This window comes from Salvelinus sp. IW2-2015, linkage group LG17 (assembly GCF_002910315.2).
Source record: "Salvelinus sp. IW2-2015 linkage group LG17, ASM291031v2, whole genome shotgun sequence".
Taxonomy (NCBI): domain Eukaryota; kingdom Metazoa; phylum Chordata; class Actinopteri; order Salmoniformes; family Salmonidae; genus Salvelinus; species Salvelinus sp. IW2-2015.
Genome location: NC_036857.1, coordinates 16,570,952 through 16,588,623, shown reverse-complemented (window position 1 = coordinate 16,588,623; position 17,672 = coordinate 16,570,952). Strand labels below are relative to the sequence as shown.

General features: G+C 43.3%; 1 protein-coding gene across 1 annotated transcript in view; it reads right to left on the bottom strand.

Moving 5' to 3' along the window:
• epha2b (eph receptor A2 b) overlaps nucleotides 1–9,162 on the bottom strand; it is a 34,885-nt gene extending 25,723 nt beyond the window's left edge. Inside the window, exons 1-3 of the mRNA XM_024005728.2 lie at nucleotides 9,002–9,162; nucleotides 8,140–8,219; nucleotides 6,043–6,694 (exon numbers count right to left, since the gene is read on the bottom strand). Coding sequence (XP_023861496.1) covers nucleotides 6,043–6,694; nucleotides 8,140–8,219; nucleotides 9,002–9,083 — 814 coding nt within the window. The 5' untranslated portion in view covers nucleotides 9,084–9,162. The remainder of the gene's footprint in view (nucleotides 1–6,042; nucleotides 6,695–8,139; nucleotides 8,220–9,001) is intronic.
• Nucleotides 9,163–17,672: the final 8,510 nt, after the last annotated feature.

The following is a 17,672-nucleotide window of genomic DNA, read 5'->3' as shown; positions in this document are numbered from 1 at the left end:
TTCCTTCCTCCAGCAGCCAATCAAAGTATGCAAGGGAAGAGGGCCACAGATTGAGTCCAGGGAAAAATTAGGGGAGAGAGCTGAAATGTTGTTGACAAAGAACAGAACAGGGAGTAAGACTCTTGAGGAAAACCGGGTGCATTTCTCAAGTAAATAAAAGTCTGTCAACCTCTAAGAGTCAGACAGCTGAGAAACTGAAGTGAGAATGCCTCCTTTTTTTGCCCTTTGGGATCCCCTGGGATGTAGGCCCTGTTTGTCATTTGAGAGGCCCTGTGCCTAAAGAGCCTGGGCGTTTGTTTATAGTGAGTGACTGGCGGGTCCTGGTGGATTCTGGGAGTTGAGTGGGCTGGTTTGTCAGCCGGAGTTAAGATGGATGAGATGGAGACAGTGATAAATGCACGGACGAATGGATGGATGGATGAATAGGTACACAGCGGCCGGACAACAGAAAGCCCTCAAGCCCTTGAATAAAGTGGGGGTGCGCTAGAGGAGAGGTGCAAAACAAAAAGCCTAAGTCAAGTCCCGGGCTCTTTTGGTTTTAGAGCACAGGAGGGTCATGTCTGCCCCAGGGTAGTAGTAAAATTGTCCGACTACAGGGAGTTGATGGCCTACTAAAACAAACACAGGAGAGAAGTGAGGGAAGGAGCAAGAAAGGGGAAACCACAACTTATTTCGCAGGGAGGGGGAGTACACAAAAAAAGGGTATAAAAATAAAGCTCCAGAAAAGCAACAATGTTGAGATCATTATCATGACTAATTGTAGATATCCAGGGAAAAGTCAGCATCCATCAGATTTTGCAGGTATCGGCTATTTTGAAGCAGGTTTTAGTTGCAATGTTTGTAATATGTGGTAGTTTCATATACCTTGGTTGAATGCACTTATTTAAGTTGCTCTGGAAAAGAGCATCTGCTAAAATGCATTTTCTGCTCCCATTTTCCCATGTGATGTCACTAATACCATGTTTACATGTGCAGGACAACTTGTCATAGGTGTATTAGGGGGTGGTTGAGTAGAACAATGTGTGTATCTGACGGGGAGGGGTAGTGGTAACCTGAAGCCATGGGGTCACAGATGGAGGAGTGGGGCAGAGAGAGCGGGGGGGGGGGGTGAAGGTGTGTAGGGACATTAGTCAAAAGGATAAGCTGACCGATGGAGCAGCTGTAAGGGAATTACATCTGTTTTACAATTCCACTTAGGCTTTCATCTGGTTGTCAACTAACACAATAAATTCCCTAATACCTTTTTCTTCACACTCCTCTTCCCTCGTGCTGCTCACAGAGGGGAAGTGACAGGGGAAGTGAGAGGAGTGCAAGCAGCAATGCATGCATTAAAACAACCATCACACAAACCAACAAAGAGGTCTAACACAAAATAGATGTCATGGTCTGATTAAATAATATTCTTCTTTCCTTTCTAATCATGTCCTGTCCTTCGACTACACTGCCCAACAACAGCCACCACAGTCATCTAGGACACACTTCCTTTGCCTTTCCTAAAAGTCAAGGCCAGACATCCAGGTGGCCACGCAAGCTGGATTCCAACGTGTCTGCTTCCTGTTAAGAGGCCAAATTAATGAACCAATAAACAAAATGACTTATCAGTGGGCCGCAAAAACCAAAGGAGTGAAAGGGGGGGGATTGACTGCAGCGCAACAATGGAAAGCCCTGAGCCAACAGGTTGGAGAGTGGTTGAGGATTAGGTGGCGTCCGGTTTCCGTTGGAGCCCGTCCTGTCCGGTGGGGGGACGGAAAGTGCTGAGCTCACACACCGGCAGCACAATACACAAATCTCCACGGCCCAACCACGTTGTACAGGAATGCCATACAGAGAAAATATGCACCAAAAACATGCCACGGAATAGTTTTTCAGCAAAGTACCAACATAGGGGGAAATGGAGCTACATGCCACCTGGGAGTAATGGTATGTCTGGATACTGTTAGAATAAATGGCACAAATGTCTTTGTATGAGAACACTGAGACACCAAAGGTTTATTGCTCTGTGTTTTGTTCAAGTTACTCTGCTGTTGCACTGTCAGCCATACCAGAAAGTAGGAATCTCTTTGGCCTACTTATGCCCAGAGAAGAGCCATCTTTGCTCATCCTCATGACTAGCCAATGCTATTATACCATATTAAGTGCTTCCTACGAGTTTCTAACCATAACCCTTATTTACTTATGAAATGTACGTCTCAGAAAAGCAATAGGATTTGACATACGACATTGCAACCACAACATACAGGCCTATTGAATGAATTCTAAAGCAAAAGGCTAAACTTGCTCCATCAATTTAAAAATCAGTAAAACATTTTGAAATGCACAATTTAGATAAATATTGGCCACTACTCAGTTTTATGTCATCTCTTATAGAACGCTCTGAACCTCCATGTGAGAGGTCAACATCAACTTGGCACAAGATCACAGAATCACATTAAAAGTAATCACAGCCAATCTCCCGAAACTTCACCATTCCCCATTTCCAATTTCCAAAGGGTAAGAAAGGCGCTTTTATATGAACATGCTGAAAGTGCAAAACTAGTCTGATAAGAAGATCCTTAATGATTTCTTGGACTATGAACACAATGTGATCATAGGCCTAGTAAATCCACAGTATCCATAATGATGAGTTAAGCTATGGATCGCAAGGAGGGACAAAGTGTACGTAACACTGTAGGCGTATGCACCCAATCTGATCAGGAACGAAATGTCACAACAAACCAGTCTCAGAGAGGTTCCCAGAGAGGTTTCCTTCCTTGGCTCCAGCAACAGAGACTGCACTGCTGATATTATGTTGCACTAAAATAACAATTGCGCTGGTCTTCTTCATAATGACTCTCCGGAGAGTAAACTGGGGTGAATCCTCTCGTTTTGTCACGTATTCACTGAATCGTCTGTGTCATATCAAGGCTGTAATCCCAATACACATATTCTGAACATTAAAATATTTCAGTTCACATTTTAAATCAGGATTATAGGTTTATGTTTCTTGGTCAATATGTGAAGAATGGCAACAGTTTTTGCTGCATGTAAGTGTATCCACCCAAAACTGTGGGATACATATAGGGAATACTGTTCAAATTTAGGGTGCGTTAATCATTTTAAGAGACAGTTGTCAAATAAGCAAAAATACTTATTTATTTACTAGCATACACAGAACAGAGCAAAGTCTAAATAATCAGTCACATATGGGTCGTGTGAAACGGGATGTTGCGATTCAAATAGTGTCACATTCAGGACCTACACACTGGCCAACCATAATAAAACCTTCATCATTCAGAGAGCAATAGAAAACCAAGAAGGAATGTGGTCATCTTGTAGCTGGTTTACAATAAAAACTCAGTAATGATGTCGCTTATGATCATAAACTCATAGGAGAGTTTGAAAATGGAGATGTGAAAAGAGAGAGGGGGGGGGGGGTAGAGCCTGGGAGCAATAAAATATATGTAGACAGAGAGTGAATGAATGAGGGTGAAAGAAAAAGAAAAAAAACAGAAGGAGCAAAATAAATAGGCAGGATTTTACATTACATTTAGAGCATTCATCTTAAGATGGCTAGGTGAGACTACCATATCACAGTCGTAGTAAGTACATTTTTCCTCAATAAAGAAGTTATCAGCAAAGTCAGTGCTAGTAGGAACAGACAAGGGAATAAGAATGACTGAGACGTCTTATTTAAGATTATCAGGAAGACAAAGATGCAGGCAGTACCAGTAGTTACTGCACATAAAACACACACCCAAGTAATTTACTACCCACACAAATCACTCACCACATGGAAGGCACAGTCATTCAGCTTCAGTGTCACCGACAGTTTAACTTGACATCACTTTAGGGGGGAGGAAAACTAGGCCTAGATTACTGGAAAAGGGAACTCCTCCTTCGGGTGAAAATAACCTTACCAGAACTCATTTACTGGTTCTATCAGGATTTTTCCTACAGAAAGTATTCTAAAAAAAGAGCCCAACATTGACTGTGTGTAAACACGAGCATTTGGAAACTGAGTGTGCGTCCCAATTCACAATATAGTGCTCTACTTTTGACCATAGGGTGCAATTTGGAACGCATATAGTTGGTCCTAAGTCATATTTGCCCAGCTCCGGGACGAGTGTGCACACGGCTTTACTGTGGGTGACATGGTGTGGGCATGGACAGCTCGACACAATCCAAGGAGCAGCTGGGCCAAATGTTTATCTTTCTGTGGTAACACAAGGTATGTGTACTTTTGTGCCAGCGAAGATTGTGTAAGGAAGGGCGTTCTTTTTAAAGGAGGAAAACTGTGTCAATGTCAACAGTGAGTCAACTGGAACACACAGCATGGGGGAAAAGGGGGAGAGGGTACGTGCATGCGCGCGCGTGTGTCAAATCAAATCAAATCAAATCAAATTTTATTAGTCACATACACATGGTTAGCAGATGTTAATGCGAGTGTAGCGAAATGCTACATTTCGTGTGTGTGTGTATGCATACGTAGGCATGCTTGCGTGTTTGTACTGCATGCATGGTTGTATCCATGATTTTTTCAACTCAAAATCCCAAGCTCATTCAACTTACACTGTAGCTGTCTGTATTCAACCTCCCATGGAATGAATATATCCATCTGACTCTATCCACTCCCTTTCTCAATCCATCACTTCCATTCATTGTCCTGTAAGATGGAGTACACTTCAAATGGCATTCTATTCCCCATGTATAGGGCTGTGGTCAAAAGTTGTGCACTATATTAGATAAGGTGCCATTTGGGATGCATTGCAGGAGTCCTCCCTAAGGAATGCCTCAGACCTGCAGTAATCTGGGAGGTTCCTCAGTAAATGGAAGAGGAATGCAGTGGAGAAGAAGGGGAGGACAAGGGGAGCCAGTGCCTACAGCTCAACACTGCACCTCACTGTTCTACCTTTACATTCCATTCCTCACCTTTTTATCACAACCTTTCTCAGTCTCTGTGTGCGAGTGTTTCTCTGTCACCCACCCCACTATACTTTCATCTAAAACTATGTCCTGACGGAAATAAAATGACAGGAAATGTCCATTACCAATGGAGGGGAAGCTGAGAAAATGTGTGTGTGTGTGTTCCAAAATCAGTGGTGCAGTAACATGCCTAGTATTCAGGTGATGATAGTTTTGTGGTGCTCTCACAGAACAGCTCCTAACAGGCCTGAGCATGCCAACACTCTCTCACACACCCTGCTGCAGTACCACACAAAACCCTCAAATGTTGAAACCTCGTCTCTCACAGCAGCTCTGAGATAGAGTGAAAAGTGGAATGTGAAGGAGAGAGTGAAGGACAGAGAGAGAGAGCATGCCCAATGGCTTAAGGAATGCATATTTATCTGATGCATGTAACCAACAAAGTCAGAGACAACCAGAGGGGGTAGTTTTCCCTCCTCCCCTGCCACCTAGTAGTAAAGTAAAGTAAATTCATCACCAGTATAGTCTCCGAGTTTGACTTGTGAACCTCCCATCTTTGATCAACATCTGTCATTTTGTCAGGACTCAGAAGAATGTAGACTAGAGGGCCTCTGATGAGGACTTGAATGCAACATGGTTGCAATGGAACTACAAAGCCCAGGGGTTGAGTGATGATAAGACTACCTATGAGTATCTTAGAAAAGAGAATGAATGACAAATTAGTAGGAAACTAGCTTACGAGGGCCAGAGGTCCTGATAAGCATGGCTACTACCAAAACTGGGCACCTTACAAACCCGTTTCAATTAAGAGGAACATTTCTGACTTAAAAATATAATATAAAGTACTTTTATCTTGATACATTTGATATCACATCACATGCATGGCCTAAGAGTAGCTGAATTTTGTTACAATGTTTCTACATTGTAGTTTGGGTTCAAGGTCAGAGATAATGTAGTGACATGCATGTTTTATAACACAAATGGTAAACACCTTCTGCTAAATATCTCTATGCAGACTCACGTCAGCTCACACACGCACGCACGGGCAAACACAGCATTAGAGTCCATGATGCTAGAGGCCAGCTCTCAGAATGCCCAGCTGTCAGTGAGCCAAGAGAACACAGGAACATTATACCTTACCTCGACATGTGTCGTTGAAGGCCTCGTAGCCGGGCATGCATTGGCACTGTCCAACAGGCACCACCCACTCTCCGTCCATCGTGCAGTAGATGCGGGGCGACTCCTCACTCACTGCGTTCTCCACGCAGGCCCCCGCCACTTCCCTCAGGGCCTGGTTCACCCCCCCACCCGCCACTGTCTCAGGGAAGGCTGCCAGGCTCTTGACGGTGGCCGGGCAGGTCTTGTAGTAGACCCTGACAGAGAGCAGCGCCATGCAGGCCCCAATGTCCTGGAAGGCCAGGTAGAAGCCTTTCCTGCTGAGGCTCTCCACCACCCGTGTCTCTGTGTTGATGCGCAGCTCATTTCGGCTGGTGATCTCGTCCGGCGCGATGGTGGCCACCTTCTTGAACTGGCCCTTGCGGAAGCTGGTGCCGATGTCGGCGTCCGACTCAGAGGAGAACAGGTTGAAGGTCTCCTTGCAGGTGAGCGACGAGCCATCAAATGAGTTGCAGTCACGCACAATGAACTGCAGCTCCACGAAGACGCGAGAGGCCGACGGGCGGCGCTGGATGAAGGTGGTACGCAACCAGTTGTCCTGCTCATGCTCGCCCACATTACACACAGAGTAGGTGTACAACTGGGAGCCATTCAGACTCCTCTGGACCACCTCCCACTGAAACACACAGACAGACCATCAGGACTCCAGTCACATACTGACTCCGGGGATACATGACTAATAGTGGGATGGAACAAAGTTAAAATGTTCAATGCTTATGGGGGGTGCCCAACTGCCCATGTTGACATCTGAAATGCTAATGGTGTGCCTTAATTTGTTAGATGAGTTCCCGGACCCCCGGCACTCCTGTAATTTGAACCCTGGAGACAAAGGGAAAGCGTGAGAGAGAGCGAGGGAGACCCCAAAGGAACATATTAAGACATAAAAGTGGCGAGAAAAGACGAGGCCTTAGCAAAGGGTTGAAGCCAGCTGATTTTGACAATGCCATTGAAATAACACTGAGGTCTGTCAACAATGTCTGTCAACATCTTATGCAACATATGTTGATCCATGCAGCCAACTCTTGCTGCCACAGAAGTTAGACATTTTAGTGAGAAGTCTTCAATGTTCAGCTTAATAGTAGCTGCTGAAATACATGTGTCCACACAGGGGTTCTCTCTGCATGTTAGCACTGCTATTAATTAAAGGAATGTGCTTTGTTGGCTGACTGTGTGGCATCACATGAACGGGGGCATGCAACAGGAGAGAGAGCGCCTCCATAACACTACTGAACAAGGGAGAGTCAAACGTGAATGACCACTCAAATGTAAATTAAACTAAATTGGACCCAAGCACACATACTACACAAAAGCACACGATAGCAAAAAACAATAATCTGTTGTGTTTTACTGTGACGAAAGACAACACATTTTCTCCTTATGAGAAAAAGATAGCCAACTTAACTCACTACATCTACATTTCCCAAAAAGCACTATATGCTCCAAACTTTAGGTCAATTGCACCCTTACATACACTTCTGAAATGAGGGACTTAAAACCACAAGTATTCTCTACCACACTTGCTATAGCTACCATTCTCTCCCTTGGAATAGTCCTGACATGCTGCCATCTAAAACCCAACCCCCACTAGAATAATGTGACCCTTTCACATATTCAACTTGAACGTTACACTTTTAGTAATGTTTATACATGAGCACCAAGTTATAGCACCCAGAAAAGTAGATACTGGTGTAACCGATGTGAAATGGCTAGCTAGTTAGCGGTGGTGCGCGCTAATAGCGTTTCAATCGGTGACGTCACTCGCTTTGAGACCTTGAAGTAGTGGTTCCCCTTGCTCTGCAAGAGCCGCGGCTTTTGTGGAGCGATGGGTAACGATGCTTCGTGGGTGACTGTTGTTGATGTGTGCAGAGGGTCCCTGGTTCGCGCCCGGGTCGGGGCAAGGGGACGGACTAAAGTTAAACTGTTACACTGGCAAATAAGAGTTGTTAAAGTTGTGTGAAGGTAAGAAAGTCAGACATGGCATACTATGTGCTACCCCATCCATACTTCCCCAAAGAGAAAAGTACAGAGACAGGGCAATGGAAAGAATGGATGGATACTGACCCCTTGCTTGGATCCTTGTTCATAGGGCCAGGTCAGCCAGCCTAGCTCACTCCCTGATGCCCTCATATCCAACAGCACCTCTGCAGAGGGGAAAAGTCAAATTCAATCAAATAGGTCTTAACCTACTAAAATGTGATTGACTTACCACAGAAAGCTGGGACATGTACATTTTGAAGTTAATTTGCTTCTTTCTATTAGGTATTATCATTTGAACTCTAATATCTTACCCCAAGAATAGTAATTGTCTAAATCCCCTACACTTCAAGTGAGGCTCAAACATAGGCCTATGTTAGTGACTTATACAATTAAAAAGGAAGCTTAGGGTGTAATCATTAACTTGAGATGGAATATCCTAACTTTCTCATCATTCAACTTTGCTGCGCAATAAGTGGTACCAGGCATGAATGTTCAGCCCAACCACGCAGATAATTATTCATTTTATATTATTATATTTAATATGTTCACAATATCTTACTGCAATCTTATTGATCTAGAGACAATATAAAAGTTCAAAATTCCAACAGGTAGTGGCACTCTATAATGTAGCAAGACTGCTCTCAACACACCCTCATCTTGATAAAGAGATCAGCATAGATACTGAATCGAATGCGGGCGAAACTTGAACATCTAAAAAAGTATAAAGGATTGCATTATAAACAGTTTCTGGTCAAAATCAACAAACGTAAAAACTTCTACAAGTTGCGACATTGTATCAATAGCCCATGTTCTTGCCCTGTGCTTTAAACATCCACTTCTTCGTGGTCCCACAACCTGAACAGAGCAGGATATACTTCTTGCAACAGAAACATTTTGATTTCAAATAGTTCCCAAAGTTTGAAAAGTAGCCAAGACTTTCGCTTACCTTCTTTAGTTTGCAGTGTAATAAATATACCGTTAATTAATACATAGGAAAACAACAAGCGCTTAATTCCACGGGAATCCATTTGAGAATGTTTTCTTCTTATTTCTAGGCTTGGTTGGGACCCTTCCACCCTCTCATCAGTTGCTCAACTAAACCGTGAGCTCGCGAAAGCCTCATTCACGAATGAGGACGTCACCAACTCCGCCTGTTGGAATGTCATCAATTCCATAAAGGAGGGTGTGTGGCAAATTGGCATTATGGTTTTGATGGCTTCAGCCATTTACCTTAGCGACAAGCAAAGCAGATATCAATACAATGTTGGTCTATTTACCTTTTTATGATTCTTTTTTTTGTGTACAAAAATAAGAAGAGAGAATTCTGCATGAAACTCATGATACAAGTTTATCAATCACATTATTATCATATTCATATAATCTAGAATCTGAAGCAAAGACAACTGAATCCATAGTCAAGATAAATAAAATTACAAATAATTGTACTAATTGGCTTTAGAATTTTAAATACCATACTCTTGATGAATATAAGTGAAGTGAAACATCTGTATTTTCAATGGGAAAGATAGAGAGGTGGGAGAATGGGGAGTGGGAGGGTGTGCTGGTATGAGTATGAACATAGGGAATTAAATAATCCATCACCTAGCAACTCTTTCGCAAATTAATTTGGGAGTCAACCTCTGTCTACCTTCATTATTTGTTGTACAGTGTAACTCTGTGATTTATGAATGCTTATCTGTATCTTGTAGTTTTCACTAAAAACCTCCTGAATATTTTATCAACCTGTTAGATTTTCTTGGTAAATGTTTACCATTGATTGCGCTGTCTTCACAATAAATTATTACAATACAGTATGACATTTATTTTGCATGGGTCAGACCTGTGGGCCCAACTCTGTGGGGAAAGATTAGGCTTCTCTCTGTTTCCCCGGCAGACGGGCCCCAGCCTTGTGCGAATCCTCCCTCCCCATCCGACCTCCCCTTACCCCGGGGCTCTGGTTTCATAAAGCACCTCTCACACCAGGGAGAATGCCTGGAGCCTTATGAAATGCCACATAAGAGTGATTCCTCATGAAACCCAGACAAAAAAGACAATGGTTTTGGGAATTCTCACAAAATGTAATCCATGGAATAGTCCTTTGCAGGAAGGGTTGTTGGCATATATTTGACATTTGTATCTAAAAGCATAATTAGAAAGAATTGATCAACGTTGGCTTATTTATGACATCTGTAGATTTTTTTATTTAACCTTTATTTAACTAGGCGAGTCAGTTAAGGACACATTCTTATTTACAATGACGGCCTAGGAACAGTGGGATCGGTTAACTGCCTTGTTCAGGGGAAGATTTACAATGACGGCCTAGGAACAGTGGGTTTGGTTAACTGCCTTGTTCAGGGGCAGAACGGCAGATTTTTACCTTGTCAGCTCGGAGATTCGATGCTACAAATCTGTAGGGTATTGGGGGGTAATCAGACTAACAGATAAGGCTCTCACATATGCTCCCTTGGTCGGCCCACACTTTCTCCTGCTGCTGCTGTGTGTTGTTGGGGCTGGGTAACAATGGGCCTGCTGTCCCCCAGTGAAGGGGGTTCAAGGGGGCTGACTTGGTTGGGAGAGCTGCCAAGCACAGGTGTAGTAACTCAACACAGCATCATCAGAGTGGGGGGGACAGCAGGCCCATTGTTACCCAGCCCCAACAACACACAGCAGCAACAGCAGAAAGTGTGGACCGACCAGAGAGCATGTGTGAGAGCCTCATCTGTTAGTTTGATTACCCCCCAATACCCTACAAATGATACCAAACACATGACACTGTTGATTTGTGGCTATGTTATACCTGTTTTTGGCTCTGTATACGACACTGTTCCCCACTTCCTGTCAGACTTACAGCTATTTGGTTCCTAAGTAGTCAAGATATTTTTTTCAATACAATGATAGCAAAGTGCAAAGTGCTGAGCAAACTATCTGTGGGGTAGCTAAAGGCTGACAGGGTGAGTCTTGATTGAACACTATCATCCCAGTAATATACTATACACTATTCAGAAAGATCCCACATGAAAAAATACTACAGTGTACTGTATACTATGGTCGGAATACTGTAGTATTCACTGCAGTTCTCACGATCGTCGTAATGAGGCAGAGTGGACCAAGGCGCAGCGTGAGAGAAATACATCTTCTTTTATTATGAAGACGAACAAAAACAACAAACAGACGACCGTGAAGCTATACAAACAAAATAGTGCTGACACTGAACACTACACATAGACAATTACCCACATTAACCTAATGCCTATGGCTGCCTTAAATATGGCTCCCAAACAGAGACAATGAATGACAGCTGTCTCTGATTGAGAACCATTCAGGCAACCATAGACATACCTAGATACCTACACTCAACTAAACCCCCCTATACCATACAACCACCCAAGACGAGACAAATACACACACACATCCCCCCTGTCACACCCTGACCTAACCAAAATATTACAGAAAACAAAGATAACTAAGGCCAGGGCGTGACAGCAGTGTTGTTGCTGAATTTACTGTAGTAGTCACTGTAGTATAATGTGGTATTTACAGAAATACAAAAAAATAATACAATACTACAAATGTTCCATAACCTGTAGGTAGGTAGGTAGATAGGTAAGTAAGTAGGTCTGGGTTCTGAAAAGGGAGTGCAAAGCTTCTGCTCTTTTCTATAACCACAGGCAACACAATATATGGTCTATACTTGGCGTGTAGGTTTCTAACTTATGGGTGGCACAACTTGGGATATGGAAGGGGAATGGGCAGGGTTTATGCAAATTACATACTGTAGTATTTACTAGAGTAAAAATACATGTGTTTTTGCAGACTGTAGTGTTTACTACCTGTCTCTTATACACATCTAGATGTGTATAAGAAGTGTTTACTACAGTGCTGTTAAAAAAGAGTATACTATATAGTATTCTACAGTATACTACACAATTCTATACTGGGGGGGGGGGTAAGGGTATGGAGTAGGGTCAAGTTCCTTGAAGAGACTGATCTATGGTCAGTTTTGCGTTATGAAAGTCTGGGACCGGAAAACACTCATGCTCTGAATAGAGAGGAAAGGATGGCATAGGTTTTTACAATCCATATGTCAACAAACCCAATACAAAGCAATCATTATTATATTGAAACACACTGAGTGTACAAAACATTGTGCTCTTTCCATGACATAGACTGACCAGGTTAATTCAGGTAGGAAAGCTATGATCCCTTAATCTGTGTAGATGAAGGGGGACGAGGCGGGTTAAAGAAGGATTTTGAAGCCTTGTGACAATTGAGACATGGATTGTGTGTGTGCCATTCAGAGGGTAAATGGGCAAGACAAAATATTTATGTGCCTTTGAATGGGGTATGGTAGTAGCTGCCAGGTTTGTGTCAAGAACTGCAACGCTGCTGGGCTTTTCATGCTCAAGAGTTTCCCATATATATCAAGAATGGTCCAACACTAAAAGCACATCCAGCCTTCTTGGCACAATGGTGGGAAGCATTGGAGTCAACATGGGCCAGCATCCCTGTCGAACGCTTTCAACACCTTGTAGAGTCCATGCCCTGACAAATTTAAGCTGTTCTGAGTGCAAAAGGGTGTGAAACTTTGTACACTAAGTGTATCTCCACACCTGTAACAAGGAGCTCTCTCTCATATTCAAAGTTCTCTAACCTTGTGCGAGAATCTGAGAATCATGACACAACAACAAAGTTATTCAGAAATCTCATCTAAATGAACTCTTTGGAAATTACAGATCATCCATCCCTCTGGGCTGAAGTGAATAGGCGCTATATATTAATTCAGTCATTATCACAACATTCCGATGCCCTGAGCTGGAACACACTCATATTCGTTGCCTCCCTTTTTATTGGAGACACAGGTCACGCTAGAGAGGGCTAGTGAGAGCAGATGTTGTATTTGCTCACCCAAGTAGAATGAGCTGATCCTGAGGCCATGCGTACCTCCTCGATATCAAATGACACTACTGGGGTCAGAATACATTCAAGACAATGCCTTGAAGGAAGTGCCCTGCGGAAAGCGCATCCAGAATGTGTGAGATGGACCCCTGAGAGCTTAGGGCGGAAGAGAGTCTGGAAGGCATGAGGGGTGCCCATTGATAGCCACCTGTTGATTCTGTTCCAAATGACCTAAACTTTTTTAGATTACTCGATCAGGTGTATGTGTGTGTTTGTTTGTGTATGTGTGTGTGTGTGTGTGTGTGTGTGTGTGTGTGTGTGTGTGTGTGTGTGTGTGTGTGTGTGTGTGTGTGTGTGTGTGTGTGTGTGTGTGTGTGTGTGTGTGTGTGTGTGTGTTGTGTGTGTGTGTGTATGTGTTTGTGTCTGTGTGTCTGTGTGACAAAGAGAGAATAGGAGGGAGAGAGAGAGAGAGCAAGAGAGAGGGAAAGAGGAAGGAAAGTAAACATAAAGAAATAATTAAAAGAAAGTGAGAAAAGGAAAGAGAGAGAGAGATGTAGTAGAGAAGTGCCAGGTTCTTCAGGGGGTTTCAGGCAAAATGGTTGACGATGCTGATCAGTGATGTCATGATGTTAGGCAGCACCTGTTCTTGTAGTTGCCCCTGCAACACTATGGTGGTCTGTGGTTTGCTGAGGTAGGCATGTGAAGCATGTCTGACCCTCCTCCATATGTTACCGGCCCCACTTCCTGGCAAAGAAGGGGGGTTGTGCCAATGAAAGTGTTAGGACAACTATATAAAGTGTTTGTGTATGCCTGTGTGTGTGTGTGTGTGTGTGTGTGTGTGTGGTGTGTGTGTTGTGTGGTGTTGTGGTGTGTGCGTGCGTGCGTGCGTGCGTGCGTGCGTGCGTGCGTGTGTGTGTGTGCATACATGCAAGACTGTTACCAAAAGTAAGAATTTCACAGTGTTGATAGTTGTTGTTGTGTAGGAGTGTGGTACTTTTGCTCACTAGCAATTTGCCTTAAGTAGACAAGTAGAAGCAGGGTTGGTGAAAAGGTAGCTTCATAAATCAGGCTTACATTGTTACTTGGAAAGATTATTAAACAATCACTGCTCAGAGGGAAAATATTTAAGAGCCTTTTTGATTGAGATAAGTGGTGTTCTTATACAGTAGGCCTTTCAACCACGTCATCTAATCATCTCATCATAACAAAGGCTTGTGTACTGTATATAATAGTTGCAGTGCCAAATAAGGCTATAGTTACCCAGGAGGATGTAGGGAGTGTGTGTGGCTAGAACCTGCATATGAGGAGATATCAATTAGTGTCCCTGTTTACAGACACACAGGTGGTGCCATACAGCTGTCATCTTCTTGGTCACCAGGGAGGTGGTTTTAAAGCAGTGATGTTTCCATAGTCTTAACACACCAGGAAAGACACACACATACACATACACACACCAACACACACACATGCACAGACACATGCACAAAACCACAAACACACACACACACACATTCACTTTCTCATGCTGCTCTGCGGGTGAAAACAGAGAGTTCAACAATTAGGTGACCAAATACAGCCGTAACCTCCCTTGAGGCAAGTGTGGGAGAAAGGGGAGCAAGCATACAAACAGGTGTTGCCCAGCCATGTGAGTGCTAAGCTAAGGGTCAATGGGACTTAGATAGTTATACAGTGCTGGGGGAACAAAGTAGTGTGTATGACAACTGCCTGTGGAATGGCAGCTCATATCAACGCTTGTCACTCCTCCAGCATGTCTCAGAAAGCTTGTTCCTGCTTGTCTGCTCTCTTTCAACAGCTCCCAGTTCCAAACCACAGAGAAACCTATATTTTCTCCAGGACAAGACAGAATTCTGAAAGTCTGTGAAACGGTTGGCATGTAAAGTGTGTCCTTCTGAGACGGCAGTGATTCAGTGAAAGCACGTGAAGATAAACAGTTATGTAACACATGTGACTGTTGGATTAAGCAAGCATGGAGTCCAAAGATCTTAGTCGGGACACTGTGCCCCAGTGCTTTTTACAAGGCGTAAATCACATATTAATGTAAAAATCTGACAACAATACCAGACAATAAACCAGAACATGATAATTGTCTCAACCACCGTCAAACCACAGTGTACTTACTGCACATCAGAATGGGAGTGGTTTGAGGGATAGAATTGGTTTTGTGAAATAACATCAATAATATTTCATGATTACATCTACAGTTATGCAAGTTAGCCCTGGCGATATGTGGGAGTTTTTTTGTATCGTCCCCAATGCTAATTCAATAAATACCTGACGTTCTACAGTCAATTCCTTGCATCTTGTGATGTTGATATCAAAACTCACTTGACCTTTTAATGTGAGAAGAAAATCAAACTGTGCAAATTGTGTTTGATGCCACAGTGGTCACCACGCATTGCGACGCTGTCACGCCCTGACCTTAGAGAGCCTTTTTATGTCTCTATTTGGTTTGGTCAGGGTGTGATTCGGGGTGGGCATTCTATGTTTTGTTTTCTATGATTTTGTGTTTCTATGTTTTGGCCGGGTATGGTTCTCAATCAGAGACAGCTGTCTATCGTTGTCTCTGATTGGGAACTATACTTAGGTAGCCCTTTTTCCCTCCTTTCGTTGTGGGTAGTTGTCTTTGTTTGTGGCACGATAGCGCTTAAGCTTCACGGTCGTTTTTGTATTATTTTTTGTCGGCGTTATTCAAATAAAAAGGAATATGTACGCTCACCACGCTGCGCTTTGGTCCACTTCCTTTGACGGCCATGACAGACGCAGGCAGGAAAAGGGAACTTTTCAACCAGCATATCTGCAAAGTGGACCTAACAAACAAATACTGATGGCCTGAACAGTCCAGTAAATGTTTCTGTCCCTTCCTAACCCCTTCACTACTACCCACCGCCACCCCACCATTTTTCTGAAGAGCCCTGCACAAAACCTTAATTGGGGAATTTCAATTCTCCCACCCCCTCAAAAGTGCCCTCTTCCTACATATCTGTTATTTTTGTCATCCACTTTACCTCATCCGGAAAGAATCCTTTACTTTGATCTTTATCATCCATCATCAGTGAGTATTTGATAGATATGGATAGATAGAGAATTGCATAAGTCCATTAACCCTCTGCTTTACTGTAGATACAGCATCATCGGCCTAATAGCCCTCTCACTATCCACTCAAATACTGTGTTTCCTTGCCATAGACACTGACTTACAAGGAAGTTGAAAAGGCAGTTAAAGTCCTGAGTTACAAAATGAAAAAGGTGATGTAAATCCTGCTTCACCTCCTACCTATAGTAAGAACCCAAAAGATAACACTCTCTCACACGCACTGTCACTGTCACTGGCATATTGGGTTCAATTCTGGAGTGGCTATAGCCAAAAGAGAAGGGGCACAGAATTTTTTAATTCCGTAGAATTGATAAACCACAAATACACTATTTTATTAACAAAAACAAAAGTGAAACTGGTGCAAAACAAGATCACTTCCCCAAGTTCCCCCAAAGCCACATCCCATTTCATCCCCTCCACAGCAACACAGGAGGAGGAAAACAAGAACCTAAGAGGGGTGATGAAAAATCATATAATTCAGATAAATTTGCTTATTACTTGTATTTCAGGGGCATATTCATGTCAATCAAGTGTCTCAGAATTGGAGTGCTGATCTAGGATTAGTTTAGCCTTTTAGATTACAATGAAAACGTTACATGGACATGGGGGAACTGATCCTAAATTAGCCCTCCTACTCCCCCCTATTGCTCTCCAGCCAGGGGCGCTGCACTGCCTCTCAACATATGTGTGTGTGTGTGTGTGTGTGTGTGTGTGTGTGTGTGTGTGTGTGTGTGTGTGTGTGTGTGTGTGTGTGTGTGTACACCGACTGTCCAAAATATTAGGAACACCTTCCTAATATTGAGTTGGACCCCCTTTTGCCCTCAGAACAGCCTCAATTCGTCAGGGTATGGACTCTACAAGGTGTCGAAAGCGATCCACAGGGATGTTGGCCCATGTTCACTACAATGCTTCCCACAGTTATGTCAAGTTGGCTGGATGTCCTTTGGGTGGTGGACCATTCTTGATACACATGGGAAACTGTTGACCGTCTCCGCCCCTTCATTTACACTGATTGAAGTGGATTTAACAAATAACATCAATAAGGGATCACAACTTGTAGTGTATTTTCCGTGTTGACTCTACGTCATAATACATTGACAAATTACGTTGAAATAATGTTGATTCAACCAGTGTGAAGTATCTATTCTACTCTGAGATGCTTGATACATATGGCCCAAAATCCAATTTCAGCCTGGGATGAGAGGAGCTGATGTAGCCGGATGGTGACACATTTAATGTATTCATGGTGACTCTGAGTCATCTGGTTAAGACCCATACCTGGAGCTCTCCCTCCCTGTCCCCACCTAGGAGTCTACTTTACAACATGTACTATCACCCCTTAGAGCTATTTGATCCATTTCATGATTCCTCCTGTGGCATTGTATTCGATATTCAATCAATCAATCAAATGTATTTAAAAAGCCCTTTTTACATCAACCGATGTCACAAGTGCTGTATAGAAACCCAGCCTAAAACCCCAAACAGCAAGCAATGCAGATGTAGAAGCACGGTGGCTAGGAAAAACTCCCTAGAAAGGCCGGAACCTAGGAAGAAACCTAGAGAGGAACCATGCTATGAGGGGTGGCCAGTCCTCTTCTGGCTGTGCC